The sequence below is a fragment of the Syngnathoides biaculeatus genome, chromosome 2, assembly GCF_019802595.1.
Source record: "Syngnathoides biaculeatus isolate LvHL_M chromosome 2, ASM1980259v1, whole genome shotgun sequence".
In the NCBI taxonomy this organism is placed as follows: Eukaryota; Metazoa; Chordata; class Actinopteri; order Syngnathiformes; family Syngnathidae; genus Syngnathoides; species Syngnathoides biaculeatus.
In genome coordinates, this window is record NC_084641.1 from 26,796,060 (window position 1) to 26,820,657 (window position 24,598).

The following is a 24,598-nucleotide window of genomic DNA, read 5'->3' on the forward strand; positions in this document are numbered from 1 at the left end:
CTGCTGGAGGCAGGATGTGAACGACCTCAATAGTGAAACAAATCTGACAACAACAAAAAAAAAAAAAAATTGACCTAAAATTCAATTATAATGAAATGTCAATTCATTTAATCCTAATCTTAATTCATCAGGGTAACAACAATACATCTTCCATGGCCTAATGGCTAAATGTCATCATTGCATGAGCATCTGATCATTTTTTGCTGCTCTGGTTTCTAACACCAAATAAACATGTGTGTGCAGTTTCACAAATATAGTCACTTTACTCATGAAGTAAATACCAACTGTACTCATAGCAACGAGGTTTTGCAGGATCTCAGCTATGTAGAATTATAATCCATCATAATCAACTGAAAACAACTCAAATAAATGTGCCTTCATGCTGTCTCGTGATTTTGTCCCCACAGATCCCTCAGGTGAGCTACGCCTCCACAGCTCCAGAACTGAGCGACAACACGCGTTACGACTTCTTCTCTCGGGTGGTGCCGCCTGACACCTACCAGGCTCAGGCCATGGTGGACATCGTCAAAGCCATGCGCTGGAACTACGTCTCCACTGTGGCGTCTGAGGGAAACTACGGGGAAAGCGGCGTGGACGCATTCATTCAAAAGTCTCGAGAGGACGGTGAGCCTTTGTTCTGCTCTCAAACAAATATTCTATCCACTCCAGTCAACAACAATATAATGGCACAGAGCTGTATATTCTTTATGATAATTCTTTGTGATAAGCAGAGCCTGCACAGAAACCTCGCCAAGTCAGGCAGGAGAACCACGACGACATCGTCAGTGACACACAGAGCAGAGCCCGATACTTACATTCGTCTTTGAGGCAAAACTGATCAATCTATAATACGGCTAGAAAAAAACATTCATAGTATGATGATGTGGTCAAAATTGAAGTGTTTATTACTCTAACCTAATCTAACATCAACAAACATGGCACACCAGTTGGTTCGCTTCAGTTCAGAGTCTGTGCTATCAATTTGGAAAAGAGTCGATAGAAATGATTGGAAAAGGCCATCCACAATTTCCAAGCGATTCGTGTCAATCGCCATATCAACATGTATGCTTTTTTTCATGTGTTTGTTTTTTTGTCAGACTTAAGTAATTACTGATTTTGACAATTGTGGGCTAATATGATACAGTAATGAACTTGCTAGAATATGAGAATCAGAATACAGTCATTTCAAAATTCAATCATTACCATCCATTATGTGGACTGATGTGCTAAAAATTACGACCATGTAAATATGAATATAAATATAATAAAAATATTGTATAGCAGGCGGAGGAACAATTAGAAAGATGGAGGCATGCACTGGAAAGGAGAGGAATGAAGATTAGCCAAAGTAAAACAGAATATATGTGCATTAATGAGAGGGGTGGAGGAGGAAGAGATAGCGAGGGTGAATGACTTCAAGTACTTGACGTCAACAATCCAGAGCAATGGTGAGTGTGTTGAGGAAGTGAAGAAACGGGTCCAAGCGGGATGGATCAGTTGGTGGAAGGTGTCGGGTGTTTTTGTCTATGTGACAAAAGAGTATCCGCCAGGTTGAAGGGCAAAGTCTATAAAACAGTGGTGAAGCTAGCCATGATGAACGGATTAGAGACGGCGGCACTGAAGAAACAACAGGAAGAAGAAGTGGAGGTGGCAGAAATGAAGATGCTGAGGTTCTCGCTTGGTGTAAGAAGGCTGGATAGGATTAGAAATGAGCTCATTAGAGGGACAGCCAAAGTTGGATGTTTTGGAGACAAGGTGAGAGAGAGCAGACTTCCATGGTTTGGACTTGTTCAGAGGCCAGAAAGTGAATATATTGGTAGAAGGGTGCTGAGGATGGAGCTGCCGGGCAAAAGAGTGAGACGAAGACCAAAGAAAAGGTTGATGGATGTTGTGAGGGAGGTCATGAGGGCAGTGGGTGTTCGAGAGGAGGATGCACGAGATGGAAAAAGGTGACACGCTGTGGCGACCCTTAACGGGACAATCCGAAAGAAAAAGAAGAGTAAATATGATCCAAACCTTCAAAACTCGAAAATAAAATAATTTGAACTGATGGTAATGATTTGCAGATTGGTTTCAGCTTTGGCAATATAGATTATCCAGTGCAATATATTGGCTGTTTTCTTCTAATCAGTTTTTAAAAAATGCCTTTTGGTTCCCTTCATATCAGAGCTCTTCATGACGTTACGCTCTAACACAGTCAACAGTGCTTACGCTCCACTTCCCACATGTTCCATCTCCAGTTCCTTTCATTCTTTCCAAGGGATTTTACTGTTTGAAGTCATTTCACACGCGCACAGGCCAAGAAGATCAGATGCAACATGTTTACTGCATCCTGGAGGCTGACTTGTTGCCTTTGCATTCCCAACCTTTCTCCACTGCTTTAAGAGTACACCAGTGTCACACTGTTCTTAATATTTGGAATGTATAACCTGTTGCAACCAAAAGGACTAACAATGTCAAGCAACATGGTTACCGATGAATTGACCCCGAACAATAGAATTCAAGCAGAACATTTGCAAGCACCCATGTGAATGCTGTTAACACCTTGACTGTCATCGTCTCATTGGAGGTCGTGCACATTACTTAATGTTTCTGGGAACTGAAATTGTGCCTGCTCTTTCCTAAGCTAGTCTATTATATATCATTGTAACATTTAACAGGAATTATTTTTAAATTGCAAGCCTTCCACAAACATTACAGGAAAAATAAAATGGATTACTTTGCATTAAAATGACAAGTCATCCATTCATCCATCCATCTTCTGAGTCGCTTTTGCTCATGAGGGTTGTGGGAGTGCCGAAGCCAACCCTGCCGTTATTGGGAAGGAGGCGGACGACACCCTGAACTGGTCACCAGTCAGTCGCAGGGCACATATCAAAACCGTTACCGAGCGGGAATTGATCCCATGCTGCCTGGACTAAAGTTAGGGGTGTGCACCACTACACTATCAGTGACCAACTGCTTAGAGTTGCTTGTACAAATATTATGCCCCTCTGAAAATGTTGATTTAGTGGCTGTCATAAGCCAGCGGCGCAGGGGCGGACCCAAATGCAGGACTCCGGGGCAGGGGCATGATATTTAGAGTGGTTCTATTCCAGAAGGTGGTCGAACACGAAAAGGCAGTCCAGAACAGGTGGTAGTACAAAGATGCTAGGCAACAGGCAAGATCCAAAAAATGTGCACGAGGCCCGATGACGATGAGGCAAACTAAGAAACGTGGACAAGACGTGGTCAAACTAAAGAGGCACAAGCGCCCTGTGACAAAGGATTGCTCTTACACTACACTTGCGGAGTAGCGGAGGAAAGCATGCGCAACGAACTGGCAAATGCCGATGACACATTCGCCTCTTAAGTGCCTTTTCCGTCAGTGTCCAAAATGCAACACACCCCCTCACAGGAACCACCCCCCACGGTAGTGGCTAGGCCATGCCCATGACAGTGGCAGCTCTAGCAAATGACAACAAACCACAATTGGGAGGCCCAGAATGGGGAAAAAAAAAAAAAAAAAAAAAAAAAAAGAATGTCACAGTGAAGACTGCTAAAAATAAATTGTCTTTAAGACTTGTAAGCATTTTCAAAAGGCTCCAGTGTATTTTCAATTGGACACTTCCTATTGAAACATCAGTGAGGCTCCTGTCTCATTAAGCAAGATGAGATGAAACCCTTTTTTCCCATTTGATACCCCATTGCCGCCCTCCTTCCTTGTTCCCTACGCACAAGTTCACATTCCAAAGCGGCTCCCTCTGTGTCCGAGCTTCTCTTTGAAAAGCACTCGTACCTCCCGTGTCCTTCGGGAGCGCAGAGACGTGCGCCGTAATAGCGGCTGACATGTCGCTTCACTCTCACTTCGTGAAAAGTGTGATACTGCACTTTCGGAGGATAGTGCTCACCTGAAATCAGACTTATTCATCACATTGGTCTAAAAGGGAACGCTTGCTTTTGCGTGTTCGTTTCCCAGATCATTTTTAAAATAATGTTTTACTTTGATGTCACCTTTTGAACAGCAGTCGAACAATCAAAAAGTGGCCCCCCCATCTCACCAATGACGGGGACATACGCACCACAATCCAAAATAGGGGAATTTTGAGAGGAGCTATAAGCTGTAGTCATGACAACCAGTGACTCTTGTGCAGTTTGTATATGCACAAAGCATGTGCAGCTCTTTAACACCTTCACCACAAAGCTGTCTGCAACATGATGGACCAAAAATGGTGTCATGTGCTCAGATGGGGCAAAAAAAAAACCAAGATGAATGCACATTAGACTGTAATTTTCCTTTTCTGATGCCAGCAATGTATGGAAGCGACTGACAGTGGCACGTCACTCTATGCCACATCAAATGTGGCTTTTCATGAGCGTGCTCACCACGTGAGCGCTCACTTTTTACTTGAGCACTCTTCCCTTAAAGGCTCCGTCACACCATGACGTTCTGGTCAACGTTCTCAGAACATTTCAATCGTTCTATTTTTCAGCATTCTCAAACGCTGAAGAAACATCTGGCGTGTGATTAACGTGTGTCTAACGCATGACTTAACGTGTGTCTAACGCACGAGAAGCGTGTAACAGAGACCAATTAAGATGCTAACGTGTCATTGGCGCGCGACGGGCGATTTGTCAACGTTAGACGAGCGTGGTGAGCGTGTGACTAAACGGGTGAATAACGACAGAATAGCGTTTTGCTGGCGTGTAATTTTTACAGTGGAACGGGAACGAAAAGGTTGTAAATTTCATACTCACTTCAGTTGTTCTGGTGAGTTTGAAAAGTCAGCATCATGCCGCCGAGATGAAAAAAACGTAGGGTGCGGACTTCATCAACGAGCGCTGCAAGTAAGAATGCAAAGCCTCTTTCACTAGCAATGTCTTTGGAGGAAAAAGAACACCAGGAGGAAGAGCACGTCCGGGAAGTAACGCACCATGTGACACCCCCTGGAGACTCTAAACACCATGGAAACCCCAGTGATGACGGTCCGACGGTAACAAACGATAGGTAACAACCAAGTAACGCTACAGTAACGACTGACTAACGATAGCCAAACACGTGCAACGCTCGGCGAATCTTAGTAAAACGTTCCACGAACGTTCTTGAAAGTTCTGCAGCGTTTAAAATTAAACGTTGATGAACGCTGGTCTCGGTGAGAACTTTTGTGCATGCTCAAAACTTTTTTTCCGGACTGGCGTTCTCCGCCGATTCCCAGCGATCATTGACGTTCATTAGCGTTCAAACAACACTCTTCTGGCGCTATCCCAGCGACCATGGACGACTACCAATGTTTCCTCAAACGCTAGAGAACACTGACCAGAACGTCATGGTGTGACGGGGCCATTAGACTACTTATTATTGTGCTAACTGAGTTCAGAGGGCGAGCTCATGTTGTTCTTTCATTCTTGCAATGAGCGGAAAAAGTATTTCGAGATTGGAAGCTGTTTAATATGATGCCCGAAGTACGATGGTACTCGGAGCACGGCTCTGCACGAGGCCAAGGTCTTGAATGTTAAATCGGAGTAGATCATTTGCACGACAGTCAAATAGCAAAACATTCATTCCTTAATCTGGATCCAACATCGGTGTAGTATGAACTCAATAAACAATAAGCACTGCTCAACCCTTTTACCAAAACCTCTACCATGCGTAGTCGTGTTTTCAACAAGATATTGACTTAAGATATTTATTTTAGCGGTTTTCGTTTGCAGTGAGTAGCATTTATAACTTCTTGCCCCTCTTGCGCAACCGCATCAGTGATTTCGTGGTTACAAACACGATGTAACAGACTCGCTGTACAGACGTCTGCAGCTTTACATTTTTGATATGAATAAATCAGCAGTTGCAGCAAACGCAGAAATCAGAAGCAACTTCAACACCTGCTTACCGCTAAATATCTAAATATATCCATCCATGTGCATCCCCGGGTCAACGTACAAATACAAATACAGTAGCTAAGCTCTTTGACTACTAATGGAAAATAGGACAGTGATACATTTTTTTTTTTTTTTTTTGCAGATGCAGATAAAACTTTTGTGCCAGCGCCAAAAAAAAAAAAAAAAGTGTGTTGAAATGTGAGCATCTCGTGTTCATGGCGCTCGTGTGCAAGATGAGTGCGGGATGTACGGAAATGTGCTTGACAACATCCTCGGTTATCGCTGGCCATTACGCATCTCGGCAATGTCGGGGGGAGGATAAGCCGAGAGCCTCCACTTCCACTCGTGAGCCTCCAGCATGCTGACGTGAGAGCAGACTTGCTGACAGATGAAACCGATTGCCAATTCGCTTAAGAAAACAGCCGTGCCAACACATGCTTTCAGTTGATCCATCAACCTCGGGGCCAGAGTGTAACTAGCACCCTTCCATTATTAGCTCTGTCATCAATATACTGTAAACTTGAGCTGATTTTTTTTTTTCTGCTCTTACAGTTCAACGATTAAGAGTGTGTTGCTGATAATACATTTCCAAAGTATGTGTGTGTGTCTAAATACTTTTCCAACACTGCAATGTATTTATTTTAACAAATTTTTCATTATGGCCCCGTCACACCATGACGTTCTGGTCAGCGTTCTCTAGCGTTTGAGGAAACGTTGGTAGTCGGCCACGGTCGCCGGGATAGCGCCAGAAGAGCGTTGTTTGAACGCTAGTGAACGTCAATGATCGCTGGAATCGGCGGAGAACGCCGGTCCGGAAAAATTTTTTGAACATGCACAAAAAGTTCTCACCAAGACCAGCGTTTATCAACGTTTAATTTTAAACGCTGCAGAACCTTCAAAACGTTCGTGAAACGTTTTACTAACGTTCGCCGAGCGCTCCACCCGTTTGGCTATCGTTAGTCAGTCGTTACTGTAGCGTTACTTGGTTGTTACTTAATTGTTTGCTTTGCAGTGAACGACTCACTGGCGACCTGTCAACGACCACTGAACAATCCCGTAGCGCACACAGCGTGTAACTAAAGTCAAACGAACGTCCTTTGGCGTCCATTGAGCGTTTCCCGAACGTCCATGCATATGGGTATATAAACCGATGCTCTGCATCCTTATCTGCAGCGCTAGTTGCTGAAGTCCGCACCCGACCTTTTTTTCGTCTCAGCGGCATGATGCTGACTGTACAAACTAACGAGAACAACTGAAGTGAGTAAGAAATTTCCAACGTTTTCGTTCCCGTTCCACTGTAAAAATTACACACCAGCAAAACGCTATTCTGTCGTTATTCACCCGTTTAGTCACACGCTCAACACGCTCGTTGACAAATCGCTCGTCGCGCGCCAGTGACACGTTACACACGCTAATGGTTTTTAGGGGTATCTTATTTGGTCGCTTCTCATGCGTTAGACACACGTTAAGTCATGCGTTAGACACACGTTAATCACACGGCAGATGTGTCATTCGCGTTTGAGAACGCTGCAAAAAATAGAACGATTGAAATGTTCAGAGAACGTTGACCAGAACGTCATGGTGTGACAGAGCGTTTACCAACATTACTTAAACAGACATCGAGCGTTCATTTGAAACGTTTATACGTCCAGCAACGACAACACAAATGAATCGAATTCAAGTCATCAGCAGATGGGGGTCCTTACAGCAGCGTTCTAATGCCTTGCTCAAAAACACTGCAAAAATAGCCAGATCTCAGACCAGATTCTCTCTCAATGAACCAGTTTACCTGATCTCTTTTATATCCAAATAAATAATAGCGACCACAAGTAATTCAACATTGAGTAAAAACAAACAAAAAAAAAAACAAACAACAAAACATAAAAACTTTGATGCTCTTTCCACCACTCTTCCAATAAATACTTTTCACGTGACGTCATGTTTTGTTTACCACGCCCACTGGACGGCAAAACTACACTACAACTCGCGTGTTTTAGTGATCTCTTTGTGAATATTGGCTTGCTTATAAGCGTCATCATGGTATTTCGTTGTGTGGCTTATGGTTAAAAAGGGGGTCTGACACTTCAGGCGTTGTTTACCTTTTCCCGGGCATTCAGCGAATTTACTGTGGTATCCTCCACTCTTGTTACACATTTTTACGGAGGTCTTTGGGCTATCAATGTGTTGACTAACACCCGCAGTGAAACTTTGCTTTCCACGTTGGCGGTGGATAACGTGAACCTCGCTAGCCATAGCCTTTAGCTGCACTTTTGCTAACTCGTGGGAGCGGGCTATGCCGATGTTCTTCTTTCGAGCGTGAACGCTGGCCCCCAGCAAATTGGTGGTGCGCATTGTACATCGGTGCAAGGGTTTTCCTGATTTTTTTTTTTTTTTTTTTAGGTCAACATTGGGGGTGCGCATTATACTTCAGGACACATTATACTCGAGAAATTACAGTAATTGTAGGCAGATGTTGCGGCCTTTTACAACACGCTGCGCTGTGGAGATACACTAAGAATGGCTCATTGATGTGTAATTCTTGTTTTTGTTTCTATGTCTTGCCTTCAAAATATGTCTTCATGTGGAAACATTGAGTGATGCTAAAAAGTTTGGGAAATACTTTTATTGTCTATTGCTAGGTTCTGGGGAGTGGGTGGCATCCCACTGGTTGGGTCCCCCACTGGATGGACTCACTGGCTTTGACCTCCCACCCTTCCTCAATGTCCCGCTGAGCAACTTCGCATGCCAGTCGACAAATATGCATATGATAAAGTTATTCATTCAAAAATAGGTTCGATTGACAGACTACAGCCTTTAATTAATAATTCAATAACTGGTAATGGTCATGTATCAACTCGCAGGTTCGCAGAGGAGTTAAGACACTGAAAATAATCCCACCGCACACTCGCCAGTAGCACTGCCTTGCTCATTTCCCACAACCTCTCCTGCCCTTTTCTGTCCTTTCTAGGTTATTGCATGTCCTCATCGGGTGTCGTCTCCATCCACAAATAAGAACACGCTTTGACTTTTGTTACTTGTGGTCAATTATCTACACTAACGATTAAGCTTCTCACCCCAATTACTCTTGTTCACTGTGTCCCTCTGTCTGTCCTCTAAAAGCCTTTTCTGTCAATCATAAAAATTCAAAACTTCAAAAAAAAATCAGCAGAGGGAGTGTTCCAAGGCCTCCTCCCCGTTGCACGACAAAACTGTTACATTACAAAAGGCAAACGGAGCCACCGTTCTGCAAAGCCATGCCGCTGAGCAGGACACATTTAAAAAAAAAAGGGGGGGGCGGCGAGGGGGGGATAACCTAATATTAAGTCTTTCGTCAATTCACGTGAAGCTGCTGTCAGGCTGACAACGTATCATTTGAGAAAAGTGTAAGTAAATAGTATATTTTTATTTCAGCGATAAAACAAAAATGTTTTCTTCTGCTGACGAAAAATGGGCTGTTCATAATAAATCCAATTTTACACACCTTTTTCCACATTTTTATCAAGAGTAGACTGTGAATAATTTACTTATGATTGAGGCATGATAAAAAAAATCATGCCCGGTCATTTTGCTTAATTTTTCTACTCATTCGATCCCACCGAGATGTGCAAAGACACTTTCATTCAAAACAAGAACACTCAAAATAAAATTATAAAGCAAGGAAATGATATTTTCTTCCACTCACCAAGGAACGCTTGTTAAAATTCTATGCATCTTACGATGATGACTTATATTTATGAAAAAAAAGTTTTAAGGCTATGTATTGCTGTGCACTTATGTATGTACATATATCCATCCATCCATTTTCTTTTGCGCTTATCCTCACGAGGGTCACAGAGAGTGCTGGAGACCTATCACAGCTGTCAACGGGCAGGAGGCGGGGTACACCCCGAACTGGTTGCCAGCCAATCGCAGGGCACACGAAGACAAACACTCGCACTAACAATCACAACTAACCTAGGGGCAATTTAGAGTGTCCAATTAATGTCACATGTTTTTTGGATGTGGGAGGAAACAACCGGAGTGCCTGGAGAAAATCCACGCAGGCATTGGGAGAACATGCAAACTCTACACAGGTGGGTCTGGGATTGAACCCGGGACCTCAGAACTGTGAGGCCAAGGCTTTACCAGCTGAGCATATAAAATATTTAGACGGTATATGAAACGACCAGTGCGGCATGGTGGAGCAGCTGGAAAGCGTTTGTCTCACAGTTCTGAGGCCCCGGGTTCAATCCAATCAATTTCTGCCGGTTTCCTCCCACATCCCAAAAACATGCATCATTAATTGGACACTCTAAATTGCCCCGAGGTTAGTTGTGATTGTTAGTGCGAGTGCTTGTCTTTGCGTACCCTGCGATTGGCTGGCGACCAGTTTAGGGTGTGGCCTGTCTCCTGCCCGTTGACAGCTGGGATAGGCTCCACCACTCCCGTGACCCTCGTGAGGATTAGCGGCTAAGAAAATGGGTGGATGAAATGACCATATGCAATTGTCATTAGCATCATATCATTTTATTCATAGTGAGGATTTCAAACAGCCCTATTCAACTTAATATCATTGCAGATTTTGCATTCATCTTTATGACTGTCTATGCACAGCGACCATAACTTTAGGGATACCTGGTGTATAGTTCAGATAATAATTTTGAGGCCGTTAAATGGTTTCAACAGGTCAGAGATGTGTATAATAAAGAATTTACGTGTATTTTGTTGCCGTTTTTAAGTGGTGCGGAATTGCACGAGTATTTCTTTTGGTTCGTTCCTCAGCAATGGGACGTGTGTCTGTTTACAAATGCAAATCAGCGCTCCTCACAAGCAACGTCTTCGTGGCTCAGCAGCCTTCAGTAAATGTACTGTAATTGGTTATTACTCTGCAATTGATTGCTCAAGCAGAAATGTATTTCTTGTTATGCCCTCAGCCATGTAAAATGAGGCCACAGTGACAACTACAGAATAGCTCCTCAGGGGACCCGGGAAATTTCTCCAGAACCTTTGAACGGGGTGGAGGGCTTTGTTTTGGGACTAAAACCGAGCCTTTTGAGAACACGGTCAGCTTCCATAATAATCTATCCAGCATTTCCCTCTACAACCGCTCTTGGCTCCTCTGATAATTACATGAGGAATTCATTTTTAATGTTCACCTCAGGTTTCATTTTGATGTTGGCATTTTACCTGCAGTGGTATTTTTCTTGCCAACGCTCAGCTGCTTCAATTCACTTTGCCGCTGAGCGAGTGAGAGCATCACAGCATGCGATGACTGGAAAGCAGGGGGGAAAAAATAAAATCATGTTGCAATCTTAACGCGTGGAACCACATTCAACTGCATTTGAGTTTACCAAATAGAAAAGTTACTTATTTGTCAACATTGTGTCATTTACTGCACCGTATTTTTGTTCACTTGCTGCGCTTTTCCGTTTTATTTCTCTGCACCTGAAACATGTATTAACTGTTCCCGATTAAATGATTGAAAAGAAACTGTAAAGTTTTTTTTTCCTCTTTACATTGCTATGTAAAGCGATATTTCTCACACGTCTTGTTGTGTTGGACCATCAGTTCTTTTTATTTCTGGCAGTTGTTATTGCTAACCAGCTAGAGACTGACGCTGTCACAAACCTCCGGTACGGGGGCGGACCCAAATGCAGGACTTTGAGGCAGAGGCATAATGTTCAACTGGGTCAGAGGTACAGAAACGCTTGGCTAGGGGGGATCCAAAAGACATACAGCAAGGTCCAATGACTATGGGGCAAACTAACAACTCAATAGGACAAGATCAAAATAAAGGGCAGAGAGTCACTGTGACTAGGGTTATGCTAGCTTGCGCGTAGAGCGGAGAGTCCCACACAAAGTGAATGCAATTCAGTAATGCAAGGCAACGAACTGGCAAATGCCAGTGACAAAAACTCCAACTTAAATGCAGTTCAAATGTGAAATAGCTGTGAGGGGTGACAGGTGGCACCGCGCAGAGCAGTGGCGTGGCCACGCCCCTCTTGGCAGTGACCAAGCCCCGCTCATGACAGACGCTAGTCAAACGAACTAAACAAATTATTCACGTGGCAACCCTTCCGTCACACCACCCACGAAAGCATTTTGTGCACTTACTTCCGCTCTATTGTTTAGCAGGTTAACGAGGTGCGATGCAATCAGCCAGCATGTTCGGGTCAGCCGCTCACCCACAGGTTTCAAGCGAAAAGTAATATTTGCGATCTAATCTGGCAAACAATGGGAAGACGAGAGAAGTGGCTCGCCACCTCCTCTGCAGGGGTTATTTTTAGAAGCGGTCTTAGGTGGCGCTCAGCCATTAGGAGCAATGAGCGTTGGGAGAGAAATACACTGCTCATTAAGTTTTCAACAGTGGCTGCTGCAATATAGTACGGCGATGCTTCAATTTGTCAGTTTCAGTTTTCGTTACATGACATCGGCATGGCTTCACCGGGTCATGCAAGGAAATGAACATGTTTTATAAAAAGATCCATACTAGAGTTGCTGTACATACTTTTGCATTTATTGACATTTCTCCCAGCATTCCACACCGTCAACATTGAATCTTTGTCGACCGAGATAAAGCCGATGACAGAGTACCAAAAGAGGAACTGTGGTACTCCATGCGCAAATCTGGTGTAAATATGTTAGAATAGCACAGGAAGGCAGCAGAAAAGCGGTGAGATGTGCCGTAGGTGTGTCAGAAGAATTTAAGGTGGGGGTAGGACTGCATAAGGGTTCCGCGCTGAGCCCCTTCCTGTTTGCGGTAGTAATGGATAGGCTGACAGATGATCTTAGACTGGAATCCCCTTGGACCATGATGTTCACAGATGATTTTGTGATCTGCAGTGAAAGCAGGGAGCAGGCGGAGGAACAATTAGAAAATGGAGGCACGCACTGGAAAGGAGAGGAATGAAGAACAGCTGGTGGAAGGTGTCTGGTGTTCTATGCGACAGAAGAGTCTCCGCTAGGATGAAGGGCAAAGTTTATAAAACAGTGGTGAGGCCGGCCATGATGTACGGATTAGAGACGGTGGCACTGAAGAAAACAACAGGAAGCAGAACTGGAGGTAGCAGAAATGAAAATGCTGACGTTCTTGCTTGCTGTGAACAGGTTGGATCGGATTAAAAATGCGCTTATCAGAGGGAAAGTTCGATGGTTTGGATACGTTCAGAGGCGAGAGAGTGAATATATTGGTTGAAGGGTGAGAGGAAGACTAAAGAAAAGGTGGATGGATGTTGTGAGGGAGGACATGAGGACAGTGGGTGTTCGAGAGGAGGATGGTCGAGATGGAAAAAGATGACACGCTGTGGCGACCTCGAACGGGACAAGCCGAAAGACAAAGAAGATTCATCCACATTTTATACGTTGACCGTCAACCATAAATGAGTTCCCTATATGGACGAATATTGATATCGCATTATTGGGCCACCAGAAAACTTCCTCTTCTGTAATCAGAGGTGGGTGGTCCAGCTCTCACCCTGGAGTACGAGTCTGCCTGTCTGCCACAATGTGCTCATTAATGCTGCCGGAAAGGTTATTTTCCCACCCGCTTGTTTGTTGATTTCTTTTGTAAGTGAGTGGCCACAAAAGCCAGTCAACGGAACTTGTTTGTGGACAGTGGATTATTCCAAAGTTATTTGTCAGCCACTTCACAGAGAAAAAAAAAGGCTGTTTGCTGCTTATTATCAGGAGACTTGGCAACATATGAGGACTCTACTTTTCAGCCACTGTCACTTTGGGTGAAATCCCGTTAATCAATTCTGGTAAACCAGATTCCGTGCTAAATATAACGCTTGCTCCTGACCTATTAAAAAAAAATAGATTGTGACCCATTTGTTCAGAATAAAATTTCGAGCATTTTTGAAGAGATGCCCCGAGTGACAAGCATTCATTGCAAGCAAAGTTTGTTTGATTTGATTAATTTGATACGAAACATAACTAAAAGCAGAAGTCTCGATCCAACGCTGCAGAAGACATTGAACGCGCTGTGCTTGTTACATCAAGTCTGCAAACAACTTGATTTTTTTGTTTCCCTCCAACCATTGTCGAAACCAGTCTGATGAAAACACTTAATCGTTGTTTTTAGATGATTTGATGTTTACTTTTAATTGGAGACTTTGGTGTTTTGCCTCGAAGAACAGCTAAATTGGATTTTTGGGGGTCATTTCTACCACCCGTCATTCACCTGTCAGACAGAAAGTGCACAGCCGCGAGCTGTATCCTCCAGCGTTAAGGTCACTTTCAGCCTTGAAACGGCAGGTGCTGTCACGCCTCACCTCTCATGTCTCACAAAAGTGACAGGAGTCACGGAGCGACTTATTATTTGGGCTGCAACATACCAGGATTTAAGAGGTAGCAGGTTTTGCTCTTCTGTCTGTCATAAAATAGTTGAAAGCCCCCACGCGGTTGTTAAGTTGGGCTTAACAAAATTATTCCTCTGCAAACGTTCTCTGGAAATCTGAAGGCGCATTTCCAAACGAAGGGCAAACGAGGCGTTTCTCGGGCGACAAACGCAAACGAAATTGCAAAACGACAGCAGCAACAACAGCACGTACAGTTTTTGTTACCGTAATTGCTCGAAAACAATGCGCACATTTTTCCAGAAATATTTTCCAAAAGTTAATACAGCACATTATATTTAGATATGGTTGAAAAATAAAAAATACAATCACATTGTATAGTTGTATGCAGGCACATAGAGTGGTAAAAAAAAGGTATACATATACATTTCAATATGATATTGGATGCCTTATGTTTCACATTTATATTTATTACTATGCGCCCCTAACCTGAACTCGATGACCTCCTCGGGGTGCTTGCATTTTACGATCGTTAGCGTAGCATGTTTGTTGCTACTGCGCCAAAGATCAGAAACGACTTCCCGTGCGAAACAACGATAGCTCGCCTCAATGGCTTCAGGTGGGTATAAAAAATAACGTGAGCTCAAACTATGTATTACGAGCGTCATGGGGACATTAAAAAAAAAAAAAAAACGGGAGCGCGCACACAATTGAAATAGTCACATTTTTTTGTCAAATGTGCCCATTGCCCTCGTTTCTACGTAGTTTGAACTCACGATGTTTTGATAGCTTTCCGATGGCGTCAAGTGAGCGAGAGGCTCCGCTGAGGAACCAAAACTCGGGATTCAAAAAATGTTTCCCCCAACAAACGCCACGGATGGCACAGAGGATGACATGCTGTGGGAGCAAAATAGGATCATCGTTCATGAATTCAGGAGGCGCCAGAACAGGACCAAATCACGATTGATATTTTTTCAGATTGGAGGTGAGCCCGATGTTGCTGTTGAAGTCTTGGCCAAGGATGTGTAATGTAGAGGATAAACTGCACTACGCACGAATATTTAATGCAAAAAATGTTTAAGTCAAACAGTGTTAAATATTTATTCAAGACTGTAATATCTGTTATCAACAGTATTTATAAAATGTTATGCCATCATTGAGTATTTATTTTAGTTGGTTGAGTGATTCTGTTCTGACAGTTACAAGGACCAGGAGAAGCGTGTCCTGCGGCCTGTCCCGACATTATATTACGGCTACGTGCACAATGATTATTATTAATGATTGTTGTACAGACAGTTTTTTGAAAAACAATACAAGTACAAACCTAACAAAATATAAATACAGATCATTCCCAATATTTTGAGCATATTGTTAGCAGCAGATAAGTGGTGTGCATTGTACATTGGTACTAGGGTTTTCCTGATTTTTTATTTATTTATTTATTATTATTTTTTTTTTTTTTTAGGTGCGCATTATACTCGAGAAATTACGGTAATTATGCATTACGCTTCTGCAGTCTTTGAAGTTAATGTTATTACAGCTCAGGTTCGTATTACAGAGGCATGACGGTGTTTCGTCAAAGTGAAATCTGATTCACTTTTGTCGGAAAACATGCTCGCCTGGTGTGGAATGAACATGCTACCCTTTAGAACTCCTTCAAATTGTTGCATTTATTGTGAAGCTGAGCTGGGAGTGCCTGCATTTGATTGCAAAGAGTAAAGGATGTTAGTGTTGGTAAATTTATTTTGACATTTTACAGTTTGTTCTTTTGTTCGTTTTAATGGTCTGGTGTTTTGTCACTCAGGTTCGATCCCGGCCCCGCCTGTGTGGAGTTCGCATGTTCTCCCCGTGCCTGCGTGGGTTTTCTCCGGGTGGGCACTCCAGTTTCCTCCCACATCCCAAAAACATGCGACATTAATTGGACACTCAAAATTGCCCCGAGGTGTGATTGTGAGCGGGGCTGTTTGTCTCTATGTGCCCTGCGATTGGCTGGCAACCAGTTCAAAGTGGTGGGCATTGTACATTGGAAGAAAGTTTTCCTGATTTTTTTAAGGTCAACTTTGGGGGTGCGCATTATACTTCAGGACGCATTATACTCGAGAAATTATGGTAACTATGCATTACGCTTCTGTAGTCTTTGAAGTTAATGTTATTACAGCTCAGATTTTGTATTTCAGAGGCATGACGGTGTTTCGTCAAAGTGAAACCTGATTCACTTTTGTCGGAAAACATGCTGGCCTGTTGTGGAATGAACATTCTGCTCTTTAGAACTCCTTCAAATTGTTGCATTTATTGTGAAGCTAAGCTGGGAGTGCCTGGATTTGATTGCAAAGCGTAAAGGATATTAGTAAATTTATTTTTACATTTTACAGTTTGTTCTTTTGTTTGTTTTAATGGTCTGGTGTTTTCTCACCGGGGGGTTTCCGGTGCTGACGCCCCTCCATTATGGTCCTTCGCTCCACTCTGTGCTCAGCCATGACTCAACAGCTGTTTTGTGTTTAAGCATCTTTTTTAAATTGTAACTATTTTTATACGCAGGTATTGGGCGCCGCAAGGGCTCAGAGACTGTTTTTTATTTGGATTGCTTTTTAAGTTTGAAAGGTGTTACTAAAGCTTTTATTGAGTCATTACTAATGTCGTATTTTTCATATATACGCAGAGGGCAAAACTGGAGTAAACATAAATCATTCAAAAGCGTAACGAGATTGAGTAACGGCGTAATTGTCACAAGGTCAGCATCGGTTTCCCAGTCCAGGAAAACCTTCTTGGAATGATGGATGCGTCGACGGCTGAACAGATTGTGTTGGCAATGCGTCAAGTTGCTGCGTTAACACAATCCCAAGCGGGATTACGACACTAGTTGCGCGCATTGTGTCCCAACTCCCAGAGGCTGGATTCCCTTCGCCGGGTCCTCCTTCTTTTCTCTCATGAGGTAGCTGGCGGCTGCCACAGATGTGAGAAGAAAAGAAAACGGAGGGATGAGTGCTCTGCTTCCACGCAGCAGATGTTGAGAGAACGGAGGCCCGAAGTACCGGCGAGGCACAGGCATAGAATTCAATGATTGATAGAGTCGCGGAAAGGACACAACCGCCGCTAAATTTCCCATGAGCCTCTAAGGGGAGTGTAAGTGTAATGATGTAGAGAGGCGGACAGATAACCTCTCCTTCAGTTACACCAAGGTTTTCCTTCCGAAGGGAGTAGAAATTGTACAAATATTTGCAAACGTTTTAAGTTCCCACCATTTTTCTTTCTTGCATATGCCTAATATGAAACTTGATCACAATAGATTACATTTACCAAGTATATAGAGAGGTAAGACACATTTATACAATGCACTACTTCACTTTTCAAACGTTGTGTATTGGTTTTGAAAAATGAAATTGGCTCAGCTAGTAAAGCGTTGGACTCACAGTTCTGAGGACCCGGGTTCGATCCGGACCCCGCCTGTGTGGAGTTTGCCTGTTCTCCCCTTGCCTGCATGGGTTTTCTCCGGGCACTCCGGTTTCCTCACACATTCCAATTAATTGGGCACTCTAAATTGCCCCTAGGTGTGATTGTCAGTGCGGCTGTTTGTCTCTGTGTGCCCTGCGATTGGCTGGCAACCAGTTCAGGGTGTACCCCGCCTCCTCCCCGTTGACACCTGGTACAGGCTCCAGCACTCCCCACGACCCTCATGAGCATAAGCGGCAAAAGAAAATAGATGTATTGCAGTAACCATCCAGCTCTTAAAATAAAATATTAATATAATGTGAAATAATTCAGTGGAGTAAGTGGTTAGAGCGTTGGATTCACAGTTCTGCGTTTTAAAATCCCGACCCTGTCAGTGCAGAATTTGCATGTTTTCCCCGTGCTTGCGTAGGTTTTCACCGGGAACTCTGTTTTCCTCCCACATCCCAAAAACAAGCGACAATAATTGGACACTCTAAATTGCCCCGAGGTGCTATTGTGAGTGTGACTTTTGTCTGTCTCTATGTGCCATGTGATTGGCTGGCAACCATTTCAGGGTGTACCCCGCCTCCTGCCCGTTGACAGCTCGGTTAGACTCCAGCACCCTCATGAGGATGAGCGGCTCAGAAAATGAATGAATTAATTTTATTTTTACCTCACGTTTCTGATATTTGTGGCGAGATTTTCCCCCACATTTATATTTCTGGTGCTGGTGTGTGTGTTGGTATGAAATAAATGATGTCTTATTCCCGTACTGTTCATTGGTTTTGTTAAGGGTCAGGAAAGGAAGATTCATTATCATGCAGATAGTCCCTTTCGTATTTTGACAAGGTGCTAATACTAGTTGGGCTGAAGTACTCTATAGGGAATTAAAAAGCTGTGTCGAAGACAAGTCCAATGGTAACCTTTTGACTGATGCTCAATAGCAGAACATCTTAGAGAGGACGAGCTCTCTGTCCCACCTGGAGGGCAATTACTGAAGGCAAAAGCATGTGTCACAAGAATAATTAATTAGTTTTACTGGACGATACTGTGGAGTTATTCCCAATTCAGATAATAAATCCCGATCTCATTTTATTCCAGATGCAAAATGTTTCATTTGCCAGGCAACAAAAACAACGAGTCCATGACTTGCGTTGAAAATGAAAGGCTACATCTGAAATCTCTGACTGTGACAGTTTGAACAATGAACCTCAAGTTATTGTTGACATTTGAACTTGAACGTTTCTCGGTTGTCCCGCTTTTTAGGTGTCCTGTGCATTTCCCAGTCTGTGAAAATTCCACGAGAACCAAAAGCCGGGGAGTTTGACAAGGTCATTCGTAGGCTGAGTGAGAACCCCAACGCCCGGGTGGTCATTATATTTGCCAACGAAGATGACATCAGGTCAGTGAAGTGAAATCCTCATTAATTAATTATTATTATTTTGAAAATGATCTGTCTTCATACAGTAACTGAGTTTTTAGAGATTCTTCCTCTGTCTGTTCTTGCAATTTTCACATACAGCGGAACCGTTCGAATGACTCAGGGGTCGCACAAATCAGACTTAGACCGAAATATGAGTGTAAAAAATGTCTCGGTGTTCGACCCAATTTTCACAGTCCGAACACCCGGGCAAAGCTGAGCCCAGGTCGAATGCGTAGCCGAGACAAGCCAAGCGATGTCAAATACGCACAGAGCAGTGCCGAGACAAGCCGCTGCCCACTTCGAGTCAGTCAAGCAGTGATCGTGTGAGGACGCACATTCGCGAGTGCTTGTCAAGATTTTAAAAAAAAAACAAAATCCAGTACATTCTTTGCCGTGGGTGCAAAGAAAGAAAGTGGCGCGACTGGCAGCAAAGGAAAAAGGAAAATTCTTTGAATCACAGTGTATTTGAGGAAGGAGATCATCGGTAATTACGAAATGGGACGCGTGTTTGTTTCGGCTTTGGCTAACTAGTATCGTATGGCTAAGTCGACTATTTCCACTATCCTAAAGAATAAAAATATAATTAAAGCCAGCTAGAGTTGCCAAAGGACGGACTTGCAAGAAATGGAGATCCTACTAGAGACCCAGTCAAATTATGGAGGGTGTCTTCGGCGTGACACTTTCTCCTTCACTCTCGAGTCCCTCTGATGCATCACACCACGACCATAAAGGTAAATGATACACATTTAAGTTGCTTTAAAAGTATGCATTGTTCATTGCTTAAATGCAGGGTGTACATGTTTTTACAGAAATAGGAATTAAAATGGGAATTTACTATTTGGAAGTAAGGAACGGATTAAACTCATTTACATTGTTTCATATGGAAAATAAATGTTTCGGAAGTTGAACAAAACGAGCTTTGAATAACTTCACAAGAGCGAATTACGTTCGAACTCCGAGGTTCCGCTGTACCGTATTAGTTTTGTTCAGCATAGAAGAATCTACTGCTCTTCCCTCACTATTGTACAGTCGTACCTTAACTTACAAACATCTCTAATAACTACAAATTTAAGTTACGAAATGCCTCCTCGGAAAAATATTGTCTCCGGTTATGAAGGAAATTCAGGATACGAAAGGGAAAAAAAAATAGAGGCTCGATTCCCCAAATTCCACCAAACATAAACATCCTGTATCTTGGTTTGAACTGCACTTCTATTGGCTATCACGTAGCATCTTCCTGGCATCCCATTGGCAGGAGGGGTGTCAATCTTTACCCATGATGTACTTCCCGTTTGTGTGGCACGATAGAACTGCTCTCTTGGACACTTGACTGTCACCGAATCACGCTGGCATCGTGACAAGCTAACCAACATTCCAAAAGTACAACTTTTTTTGTTTGAATTTTATCCAAGTTTACTCATTTTTCTTCACCCTATGCTCTAAGAAACTTTAGTGGAATTAAGTTCTGCACGTGTATATGTTCCCACGCAATTTTTCTCTCAGCTGTCAAAGTTTACTTCCTCCTCCGTCCCCCACGATACCTTTTAATAATGCTTATTTTTGGTGGAGGGGCGGGGATGGTGTTGGGAATCTTGGAACGGATGACGCGATTTACTTGTAAAATGCGACTGCTGAAAAATTGAGGTTACAAAACAACTTTCGGAGCGGATTAATTTCGTAAGTAGAGGAAGCACTGTATTTTTTAAAAAAGGGGAAAAGGTTCAGGGGTGCCCAAATCTGTTTATCGCAGAGGCAGTTGTGGTCAATCGCATGTCTGTATGCCCCCCACCCCGCCAAAAAAAAAACATATCAGCCTATCATCCATCTTATCGCTTGATTCAGATGTGACAGCCGGTTTAACCAATCCTGGCCTCTACTGACGTGTCACTGCAGACGTGTACAAAAAAGGCGGATTCTAGCAAGATGGCCTCCGTTTTGCCGTCTGTCTCTTGCTTTCTCCACGGCAGTCGCGGAGATAGCCGCGGTCCTCAGAACTGTGAGGCCAGCGCTCGAAAGCCGCGTCACCGTCCTGCCATATTAACACGTTTCCCTTTATTGAAATACCAAAGTTGCCCTTGTGGTAAATAAAATCTATCCGTTCTAATTCCTTATCTGCTTTTTAAGATGGATTGTTTCCATTAAGAATGAATTAATTAGTTGTGGGCATAATCATCACACACAGCACTGTTGCGGTTTTGTATGGGGAGCTGTCTCCCGGCAACTACTTAGTAGGCCTAGTGTATTTCTTGAGGCCGGTGAATTAGGCCGATCCCTTGGTGATGACGGGGCCAGAAGTCCCTGTGCTCATTGACTTAATCCCATCCAGATAACAGCTCCTTGTGTGGATATGTACTAATTACCTAAAGCCGGTGGGATCTCGATTCCACAGTGCTGCTGCATCCTTGAACCCCGCGCAGTCCTCATAACTTGACTAAACTGCTCTGAATATACTGCCCAATTGATGAAGTGCTAGACATTGCAGATGAATTACTTTGGTCTCTCTGGGTTTTAAAAATGAAGAATTCGATCCTGCGTCCGGTGGGTGTGTTGTGTAACATTCGTGTGGCTGGTTTCTTCAGCTTCTCTGTCACTTTTATTATGTCAACATTTGGATGCATATGTGATTACTGAAACATGAAAATGAAAAAAAAAATGGCCCTCTACCATTGTACTATTACATGTATTTGATTTAGTTTAGTTCCGATTGGATGGATAATTACAATTTTTGAAAAATATCAAATAATTGGAATAATTGGAATTGGAAAATTTTGTCTTGTTTTTCGCGGACAGGAAAAAGTAAGGACGTTTGCAAGTGGTGCATACTTTAACCCCTTGCTTATGCATTACACATTATATCTCACTCGTTTTCTGAAAATATGTTCCTTCCAGGCAGCATGGTGGCTCAGCTGGTGAAGCGTTTTTCTGTGGACCCGGGTTCGATCCCGGCCCGCCTGTGTGGTGTTTGCATGTTCTCCCCGTGCCCGCGTGGGTTTCTCTGGGCACTCCGGTTTCCTTCTACATCCCAAAAGTGCGGCTGTTTGTCTCAATGTGCCCTGCGATTGGCCGGCAACCAGGTCAGGGTGTACCCGGCTCCTGCCCGTCGACAGCTGGGATAGGCTCCAGCGCTCCCCGTGACCCTCTTGAGTATAAGCGGCAAAGAAAATGGATGGATGTTCCTTCCACGCGGCATGGTGGTGCAGCTGTAGAGCATAGGGCTCACAGTTCTGAGGTCTGGGGTTCAAATCCCAACCCCGCCTGTGTGGAGTTTGCATGTCCTCCCCGTGCCTGCGTGGGTTTTCTCCGGGCACTCCGGTTTCCTCCCACATCCAAAAAACATGCGACATTAATTGGACACTCTAAATTGCCCCTAGGTGTGACTGTATGTGCGAATAGTTGTCCGTTTCTGTGTGCCCTGTGATTGGCTGTCAACAGGTTCAGGTTGTACCACGCCTGTCGCCCAGTGCTCGCTGGGATAGGCACCAGCATGCCAGCAACCCTAGTGAGGATAAGCGGCTAAGAAAATGGATGGATTGATAAAGCCGCTAAAATTTATTTAATGAGAAAACTGCTCATGAGTGAATAAGTGAACCCTGGTGAGGATAAATGGTAGAGAAGATGGATGGATATTCTTCCCAAATTTGTATAGTGAACACATAATACACTTGTGGAAATCAGCGTTCCCGTTATTACACACCAAATGCACATTCTTGAGGTCACAAAAGGTGGAAAGAAAGCCTCACAACTGCTCCCTATTTTTTCCCCCAAAAATATCGTAGCCACGCATGGCACCATAAAGACTGATAGCTGACTGATATTTGTTCTGACAGCGAAATCTGGGTAAAAAAGGATGCATCCACAACGTAATAAGTCGCACGTCTCTGTTTTGTTATTCTATTGTTGGAGCATTGAGGGTCAGTGAAGCCACAGAGGCCAGATGGCGTTTTAAAATTTTGATGTTGCTCCACTCTGGCTTTCAACTGTGCCTGCACAGCGCCTTATATTTACTTCCATTGGCAGCAGGCCTGGACAAATGTAGCAGGGGCGTTCTTTGTGAAAAAAAAAACCTGAGTGCACTCTGAGGATATTTTGAGTCTTTGGAGGCACCTCATTTCTACCGCTTCTGTAGCTTTATGTAAATAAGTCCAGACTGAATCAAGTATTATAATCATGGAATTACCTGCACAGTAGCTTTGCTGCCTCTTCAGGGCGTATTCGACTGACAAAGCTGTGTTTTCAATTGATGTATGCCTGCATGCAGTAAATACGTAAGCAAATAACGACATGTTGCACAAACTTACAGAGCTTTTCATTTCTTCTAGGCGGCTCCTCCAAGCGGCAAAGAAGGCCAATCAGACGGGCCATTTTATCTGGGTAGGATCAGACAGCTGGGGGTCCAAAATCTCCCCAATACTGAACCAGGAAGAGATGGCTGAGGGTGCTGTAACCATCCTGCCGAAACGACAATCCATCAGAGGTGCTGTGTAATTAGGATTCAACCCTCAACTCAAATCACTACACATGCCATGAAAATGTATTTCCCCTCCCTCTTTTTTTTTTTTGCATATGTATCACACAAAAAGGTTTCAAATAATCAGACCAATTTTAACATCACTCAGAAAATTCAAGGTAGTAAAAAATGCCTTCCAGGCCACCCAAAGCGAGGCGCTTGGCTTAGCAGTTCTGGGTGTCAGAGATGATGCCAAGCACCAGGGTCCCCACGGGGACACTCAGGCAGACGTCCACGAGGAGTGTCCCAATGGCAACGCAGAATCCGAACAGGAACAGGTGACAGCTGTAGATGAAGCACTGTTGAGGGAGGAGTGAGAGGTGGCAGCTGCTGCTGCTGCTCAAGACCGCCGAGGCATGAGTGAGAGGCGGTGGCTGCTGCCGCTCGAGCACCGCCACGGCATGGGTGAGAGGCGTCAGTGGGTCAGGCTCCGCCAAGACATGAGTGAGAGGTGGTTAGTGGTCAGGTTCTGCTGAGATGTGAGTGAGAGGTTGCTCGAGGTTAGGCTCCACCAAGATATGAGAAAGAGGCGGCTTGGGATCAGGTACCAATGAGGCACAAGCAAGAGCCGGCTGTGGGTCAGGCACCACTGAGACCTGAGTGCGTGGTGGACAGCACGCCCCAGGCACTGCTGGAACAAGAGCACGTGATGAAGGCTGCAGGCTGGGTTCCACTTCTGAAGCACGAGGGAGGAAGTGGCTGCAAGTCGGAAGCCGCCGAAATAGAAGCGAAAAGCGCCGGCCGTAAGTTGTGCACTGCTGCTGGAGAGCGTCCAGCGGCCATGGGTTGGGCGTCGCTGAAGCATGAGAAGGAGATGGCCATGGGTTGAAATCACGAGCTAAGTTTGGTTGTCGCAGACCGGGTGTCAACGAAACATGAGCGAGAGGTGAAGACCACGGGTCGGGCATCGCCGGAACAAAAACAAGAGACATCGTCTGATAAAAAAACATCCTCTCCCTGGTCCAGATCCACAAGAACTGCAAACTGCGAAGCCAAAGCAGCCTGCTGCTATCCAAGGTTAATTCAGGCCAGAGAGGCCTGTAGGTCTTTAGATGTTTTTGGAGAGTCTTTTGTGACCTCCTGGATGAGTCATCATCAAACTCTTAG

The 24,598-nt window shown here is 44.0% G+C and overlaps 1 protein-coding gene across 7 annotated transcripts in view; it reads left to right on the top strand.

Annotated features, from left to right (window-relative positions):
- Positions 1-24,598, top strand: part of grm4 (glutamate receptor, metabotropic 4) — a 174,506-nt gene that overhangs the window by 113,346 nt on the left and 36,562 nt on the right. For all 7 annotated transcript variants that reach the window (XM_061844055.1, XM_061844037.1, XM_061844047.1 and 4 more), the window contains 3 exons: positions 408-624; positions 18,828-18,963; positions 23,304-23,458. In XM_061844055.1, the coding sequence (XP_061700039.1) occupies positions 408-624; positions 18,828-18,963; positions 23,304-23,458 (508 nt within the window). The remainder of the gene's footprint in view (positions 1-407; positions 625-18,827; positions 18,964-23,303; positions 23,459-24,598) is intronic.